Raw genomic sequence first — 8,508 nt, forward strand, 5'->3', positions numbered from 1 at the left:
CTAGTCGGGAGTGGTGCTGACTGAAAACAGATGATTTGGAGCGATTCGCGCGCCATCTGTTGGTCATTCTAAGGACTTATTGAACTACCCTCGTATTTTCATAAATTTTTTTAATGTTCATCATACATCTCTTCAGCTGAAAATTAAAATATTTGGTTGAAAAATTGCATTTTTTAAAATTAATTTTATTTTTAAATGAAAATTAAACTATTTTACTGTACAATTCAACTATTTGTGAAGAGATTTGTATCTTTGGTAGATACTTAAACGGTTGAAACTTCGTTAATTTTTGGTTGAATTCAACTATTTTTTTTATTTCAAATGAAATTACTTTTAGTTTAATATGCATCCCTTTCGTTAAAAAAGTAACTATTTTTTAAGAAATTAGTATTTTCAGATGAAGATTCATCTTTTTAGATGAAAATCACATTATTTCGTTGAAAATTAATTTCTTAAAAATTTTTTTTTAATGAAAATTAAACTATTTTCGTGAAGAAGTCAAATACTTGTTTGAAGGCTTGTATATTTTTGTAGAAAAAGTAATTTGTTTAAGCTCTGTTAATTTTTTGTTGAATTCAACTGTTTATTATTAAAAATGACAATAACTTTTAGTTTAAAATTCGTCTATTTTATTGACAATTGAAATATTTCGTTGAAAATGCTTTTTTTATTAATTTTTGAAAATAAAAATTAAACTATTTTAGAGAAAAACTCAACTATTTGGTTAAAGATTTGTATTTTTTGGTAGAAAATTATTCTGCTAAAACTTCGTTAGTTTCTGTTTGAATTTAACTGTTTTTTATTCAAAAGTAAAATTACTTTTAGTTTAAAATTTATGTTTTTTGTTGAAAATTGAACTATGCGGTTAAAAATTATTTTTTTATTTTTTAAAGAATTATCTTTTTAGTTGAAAGTACATTTTATTAGTTAAAAATTGAATACTTTGTGAAAAATTTCCTTTTTTTTTGAGGAGTAGGCTATTTTCTTGAAAAGTTTGTTTTTTATTTATAATTAATTCCTCACATGAAAATTATAAAATTGTATTTTTGATTGAATATTCATGCATTTAAAATATTATTGTAATTATTCTTCTACGTCTACTTTTTTAAAATTAATATTTGATTTAAAAAAGAATTTTCATTTATTTTTTAAATATTTTATTGTCGCGAAAAATTAATGGTTTTGTTGTAAATACGTTTTACGGTGAAAATTTAATTTTCTTGGTAGAGAAGTCAAAATAAAAATCTAATTTCTATATACAGAATATTTCTCTTTGTTTATATAAATATTCACATAAATTGCTGGCAGGTGCATTAAAAAAGTCGGTGATAATTGCACTTGTGAGCAGAGTACCTAGAGAAAAAAAAACAATAATTACTATTTGCACGAACATAGCTATAAACAATACTATTGCCAAAGAAATAATTACTTTACGACCAATCCCTTGTTCTTCTTGTAAGAGTGATCTCAGCTATAATTACAAAATAATCTATCAATCAAGAAATAAATTCTTTAATTCAAAGAAAGTTTCTTTAGTCTAAGAAAAATATTCATTCACTCTCAATCAAGGAAAGTTTTCTTGGGTCCGAAGAAAATTTATTTTCATTCAAAAAAATGTTTATCGTTTGGAAAACTTGTTTTCGTTCGAAAAAAATTAATCTTTCATTAAAAATATTTGTTTTTTTTTATTTTGAAATTGTTTTTTGTTAAGTGAAAAAATATGTAATCAAATTTTCTTTGAAAATTAGTTTTCTCAACTAAAAATTTAACTACTCCATTTTTGGTTAAAGATGAATGTCTTTAGTTAAACATTTATCAATTTTGTTGAAAATTCGTATTTTTTGGTCAAATATTAATCTTGCATGTTGCAAATTTAAGATTTTGCTTAAGAATTCAACTTTTTAAACAGTTAAAAATTCAACCATTTTGGTAGAAAAATGAACAATATTTATAAAAATGAACTGCTTCGTTAAAAATACAGTTTTTTGGTTGGAGATTTTTGATTTTAGTTGAAAATAGTTTCGTTAAAAATTTGACTATTTTCTTAAAAATTCGACTTTTTTGTTACAAAATTATTCTGCTTGCTGAAAAATTCATCTTTTTGCTTGGAAATTTACATACAAATTTTTTAAACTTGGTTATTTTTTTTCTTTTTAAATTTAACTTTTTAAACTAATAATTTGACTAGGTATTTCATTTTTGGTTGGAATTCATCCTTTTCAGTTGAACGTTCAACTACATAATAGAAAAATGATCTTTTTTAATTTAAAATTTATGCACTTCGTTGAAAATTAGTCTTTTTGATTAAAAATGTAACAATTTTGTGGAAAATTTGTATTTTTTATTGAAATTCAATTCAATTAAACTACATAATTGAAAATTTGTATGATTTTCTTTGTTGAAATTTCATTTTGTAACTAAAAGTTCATCTATATTTTTGGTGGAAAATTGACCTTTTTAGTTAAAAATTCTACTTTAAACATATTTTTATCGAAATATATTCAATCATATCCAAAATTTATCTATTCTATTTGAAGATTTGTCATTCTAGTTTATCTCTTTTAGGTTGAAATTTAATTTTTTGACTAGAAATTTATACTAGGTTCTGCATTTTTGATGGAATTTTTAAATTGTTAGTTGAAAATTCAAGTGTATGGTTGACAGTGGATCTTTTTTAGTTTAAAATCCAACTAATTTGTTAAAAATTTATTTATTTTGTTTAAAATACGTTTTTTTCGGTAGAAAATTAATCTTGGTTAAAAATTCAAATATTTGTTGATTGAAAATCACTTGATCCGTTATTTCAAAATTATTTAGAAAAATTATTTATGTTCATTATTTATGTTATATGCAGAAGCTTGAAAGTTTTACAGGAAAGCTATTTTGGCATGTTTTCAATTTGAAATAAAAATCACTTCATCCGTTACTTAAAACATATTTAAAAAAATATTTAAAAATGAAAAAATATTTAAAAAAAGGATGTATCTAACAGGTAAAAAGTACAAACTTTTACAGAAAGAAGGGTTTGGCGTGTATTTAATCTGAATCAAAAATAACTTCATTCTCTAATTTAAAAATATTTTAATATTACCAAATATTTAAAAAAAATAATGTTTCTAACAGTAAAAAAGTAAGTCAGACAGGAAGAAAATTTTGGCGTGTCCTTAATTTTAATAAAAAATAACTTCATCCGTTAATTTAAAAATACCTAATTATAAAAAAATATTTTTAAAAAATGATGTATCTAACAGGTAAAAAGTATAAAATTAAAAGTATACATATATATTTTTTTAATTATGCATATAACAGGTAAAAAGTAAAAAGTTTTACAGAAAGAAGATTTTGGCGTGTGTTTAATCTGAATTGAAAATAACTTCATCTGTTAATTAAAAAATATTTAAATATGAAAAAATATTTTTTTTTTAAATTAGGTTTCTAACAGGCAAAAAGTAGAAAATTGTACAGGAATAAGATTTTGGCGAGGGTCAAGTCTAGATTAAAAATAATCTCATCCATTTATTAAAAAAAATTTTTTAATGATGTATCTAACAGGTAAAAAGTATACATTTTTACAGGAAAAATATTTTGTTGTCTCTTTAATTTGAATAAAAAATAACTTCATCCTTTAATTAAAACATATTTTTTTAAATATTTAAATATGAAAAAATATATTTTTTTAAATGATGTTTCTAACAGGCAAAAAGTAAGTCTTACAGGAAGAAGTTTTTGGGGGGTCTTTAATTTTAATCAAAAATATCTGCATCCGTTAATTTAAAAATAATTAAATATAAAAAATGCTTCAAAAAATGATGTATCTAACAGGTAAAAAGTATACATTTTTACAGGAAAAAGATTTTGTTTTCTCTTTAATTTGAATAAAAAATAACTACATCCTTTAATTAAAACATATTTTTTTAAATATTTAAATATGAAAAAATATGTTTTTTTCAATGATGTTTCTAACAGGCAAAAAGTAAGTCTTACAGGAAGAAGTTTTTGGCGGGTCTTTAATTTTAATCAAAAATAACTGCATCCGTTAATTTAAAAATAATTAAATATAAAAAATGCTTTAAAAAAATGATGTATCTAACAGGTAAAAATTATCATGTTTTACAGGGAGAAGATCTTTGGGTTTCTTTAATCTGAATTAAAAATAACCTTATCCGTTAATTAAAAAAGATTTAAAAAAATGTTTTAATATTACTAAATATTTTTTTTAATATTGCATTTAACATGTAAAAAAAGTAAAAGTTTTACAGAAAAAAGATTTTGGCGTGTGTTTAATCTAAATTAAAAATAGCTTCATCCGTCAAATAAAAAATATGTTTAAAAATATTTTAATATTACAGAATATTTTTTTAAAATTATGCATCTAACATGTCAAAAGTAAACAATTTTACAGAAAGAATATCTTGGCGCGTGCCCAGTCTTAATTGAAAATCACTTCATCTGTTAATTAAAGAATATTTAAAAAAATGTTAATTATAAAATAATATTTAAAAAATTTTTAAATGTGAAAAAAATATTTTAAAAAAGGATGTATCTAACAGGTAAAAAGTGAAAAATTTTACAGGAAAAAGATTTTGGCGTGTGCCACGGTACGTTAGGTATATGGTTGGATACGCTTCACGCATCGATGGAGGCTCTCGCCGTTCCGTATAGCGAAGTATAACTTACTTGTACGATTCAGTTTTACTGTGACATCCCTTCGTGCAACAAGCACTTTTTGCCAAATACAACACATTATTAATTATAGAAAATTCCATAACAAAATTCAGATAATCAATCAATAAGAAGATTTTATTATTTTTGATTGTTATTTTTTTTTTTAATAAATAGAAGACCAAAATCACAGCTTAATGTGCAGATTGTGTGACAAAAGAAAAAGAAAGAAACAACGATTGTTGATTGTTGCCTGGTAACGTGTTAATTATTCGATAAAAATGCTCTTTTTGTGATGTTTATATATCTAGCGAAGAAAACTGTGTTGGTTATTTAAAATAAAAATGTAGACAAAAATTTTTTACAATTTATGTTTAAACAATTAGGAGAAAAATACTTTAATAAAAAAAACTGTTCTTATTAAATATGTGCGTGAAGAGTGATTGAGTGAAAAAAAATACATTATTTTGAAGCCAAGAAATATACTGAAGAATATAGTGTACTATCAAAGCGTGTCTTGAGATGATGGCAGTTCAAAGAATAATAACAGTTATATGGATAATTTTGATTGTCAGCGGAGGAAGCCGCACCCGGTATTTGGAGGTGATTAATCATCTAATTGAGTTTGAAAAATATTAATTTTATTTAAACACACCATTGTTTCACTAAAACAAATTTGATTTAAAATTAACAATTTTTTGTTTTAATATGGGGTAAAGAAATGTTTGTTTCGTTTATATGAAATTTATTGGTTTCAAACAGATGATTGTTTAACTTCAAAAAATTTGATTTGAAGAAAACAAATTCTATCTTTGATATCAGGTCAGATGTTTTTATGATCAAAAAAATTTATAGGATTTAAATAAACCATTTTTTAATTCTAAAAAGATTTTATTTGAATGAAAAAAACTGTATATTTTATTCAGAATCACGCAAATGATTTTTTGTATTCAAACAAAACTGTTTCGGATTAAAAACACCCTTGATTAAGTTGAAGAAATTCTATTTGAATTAAAAAAGTTCTGTGATATGTGATAAACAAATTTCTTTTTTTATTTAAAAAAATTTGTAGGATTTAAAAACAACATTGTTAAAGCTAAAGATATTTTATTTGAATCTAAAAAATTCTATCATTGATATAGGATAAACGAATTACTTTTTTCATTAAAATAAAATATATTCAAGCACAATTTATTGTATTAAAAACACCTGTGATTAATTTAAAGAAATTTTATTTGAAACAAATTCTATGTTTGATATGGGCAAAACAAATGTTTTTTTGTCACAAAATTTATTAGATAAAACATACCATTGTTTAACCTAAAGAAGTTTTATTTTAATGAAAAAAAGTTATATGTTTTATACAGGGTCAACAAATGGTTTTATATGAAAACAAAATTTATTGGAATAAAAACACCATTGATTAAATTCAAGAAATTTTGTTTAAATCAAACAAATTCTATCGTTAATGCAGGATAAACAATTTCTTTTTTAGTATTAACAAATTTTTAAATTAAAAATTTATTCATTGGATCAAAACTCATTCATTCCAAAATTTATTCATTGAATCAAAAACAACATTTAATTACTTGAAGAAATTTTATTTGAACGAAACAAATTCTATCTTTGATATAGGGTAAACAAATGTTTTTTAATTAAAAGAAAATTTTTTTAGATCAAAAACACCATTGACTGAGTTAAAGAAATTTTATTTGAATCAAACAAGTTTTGTCTTTGATACAAGATAAAAATTTTTTTCTCAACAAAAAAAATGTATGAGATTGAAAGACACGATTGTTTAGCTTAAAGAAATTAGATTTAAATTAAATAAATTATTTATTTGATAAAGGGTCACCCAATTTCTTTTTTATTCAAAACAAAACTTATTGGATCAAAAGCACTATAATTGAGCTCAAAGAAATTTTATTTGAATTATACAAATTCTATCTTCGTTATAGGATCAAGAACTTTCTTTTTTGATTTAAACAAAATTTGTAGTATTTAAACACACCATTGATCAACTTAAAAAAATTTTATATAAAACAAATGTTTTTCATTTTTACTTATACAAAATTTATTGGATCAAAAATAATTTTGATTAACTGAAAGAAATTCCATTTGAATCAAACAAATTCTATCTTTGATATAGGGTCAAACAAATGTTTTTTTTTTATTTAAGCAAAATTTATTAGATCAAACACACAATTGTGTAGTTTTAAGAAATTCTATTTAATTAAATTCTACCTCTAATATAGGATAAGGGAGTTTCATTTTTGAATTTAACCAAATTGATGGTATTTAAACAAACCATTTTTTAACTTAAAAAAATTTGATTCGAAATTAAGGAATGCTTTGTTTAGTATGGGGTCTAACAAATTTTTGTTATTCAAACAAAATTAATTGCATTAAAGAATGATTTGTGTGACTTTCAAATATGTATTTAAATCAAACATATACTATCATTGTTACAGGAAACATAAATTTATTTTTTAATTTAAAAAAAATTTATCGAATTTAAAAATTTAAACAACATGTATTGGATCAAAAACACCATTGCTTAACTTAAGTAAATTTTATTTGAATCAAAAAAGTTCTACATTTTAGATAGGGACAACCAATGATTTTTTGTCTTAACAAAACTTATTGTATTAAAAGCACAAACAAATTTGATAAACAAATAAATAAACAAATAAACAAATATTAAACATAATTTATAGGATTTAAACACATCATGGAATAACTGGAAGAAATTTTATTTTAATTAAAAAAATATCTATCATTGGTACAAGATAAACAAATTTCTTTTTTTATTAAAATAAAATGTATAGGATTCGCCGACACTATTGTTTAGCTTAAAGAAATGTTATTTAAGTCAAACGAATTTTATATTTAATACAGCGTAAATAAATGTTTTTTTATTCCACAAAGTTCGTCGGATCAAAAACGCTGTTGAATAACTTGAAAAAATTTTATTTGCGTTAAACAAATTCTATCTTTAAAATAAAATATACAAATTTCGTTTTTGACTTAAACAACGTTTATAGAATTAAAACACATAATTGTTGCCTTTAAAGAAATTTCATTTACATTAAAAGAATTCGTTGATTGATATAGGGTCAAACAAATGTTTTTTTTATTAAAATCAAATTTATTGGAACAAAAGCACCATTAATTAACTGAATGAAATTTTATTTGTATCAAACAAATTCTGTCTTCGATATAAGATAAGCAAATTTCTTTTTTATTTTGAAAAAAATCTACACACTGTTGATGACACTTTTTTGAAGAAATTCAACCCCTGAAAACGCTGCAACATAATTTAGCATAAAAAATAATGTTTTCCTCATGGAAAATGACAGATTTTCAAATTTGTTTATAATGTGGTTATTACCAACACAAATGCTTTGAAAAAAATGAAATTGGTTTCTTAGAATATTTATAATAATGGTCATTTTTACGATACATGGTTATTTTCCATTTTATATACTATTCGTATAAATTTCATTAATCAAAATATTTTTTATAGAATTAAAAATTAAATAATTACTAAAGAAACTTTAAAAAAAAACATATCAACCTACCTCTAAATAACTTTTGCTAAATAAACAGTTTTAACTTGAAATATTTTTTCTGAACTTTTGCTGTTACCTGAATGTTGTTGTCAAAGTTTCTTATAGATGGGTGAAAGACTTGCAAATTATCCAGATAAAATTTTCAATTTCGATGAAAATTAGAAAAATCATATACTTTTGAAAATTTTGAAAATGTTCAGAAAAATAGGAAAAAAAATTTTTTATTAAAGATTACGAAATTTTATTTAAATTCATCACTAGATATAAAATATAT

The 8,508-nt window shown here is 22.1% G+C and overlaps 1 protein-coding gene across 2 annotated transcripts in view; it reads left to right on the top strand.

Moving 5' to 3' along the window:
• Positions 1–5,160: 5,160 nt before the first annotated feature.
• Positions 5,161–8,508, top strand: part of LOC117167440 (angiotensin-converting enzyme-like) — a 24,894-nt gene continuing 21,546 nt past the window's right edge. For both annotated transcript variants that reach the window (XM_033352374.1, XM_033352375.1), the window contains exon 1: positions 5,161–5,265. In XM_033352374.1, coding sequence (XP_033208265.1) covers positions 5,185–5,265 — 81 coding nt within the window. In that variant the 5' untranslated portion in view covers positions 5,161–5,184. The remainder of the gene's footprint in view (positions 5,266–8,508) is intronic.

Source organism: Belonocnema kinseyi, chromosome 2 (assembly GCF_010883055.1).
Source record: "Belonocnema kinseyi isolate 2016_QV_RU_SX_M_011 chromosome 2, B_treatae_v1, whole genome shotgun sequence".
Lineage (NCBI taxonomy): Eukaryota > Metazoa > Arthropoda > Insecta > Hymenoptera > Cynipidae > Belonocnema > Belonocnema kinseyi.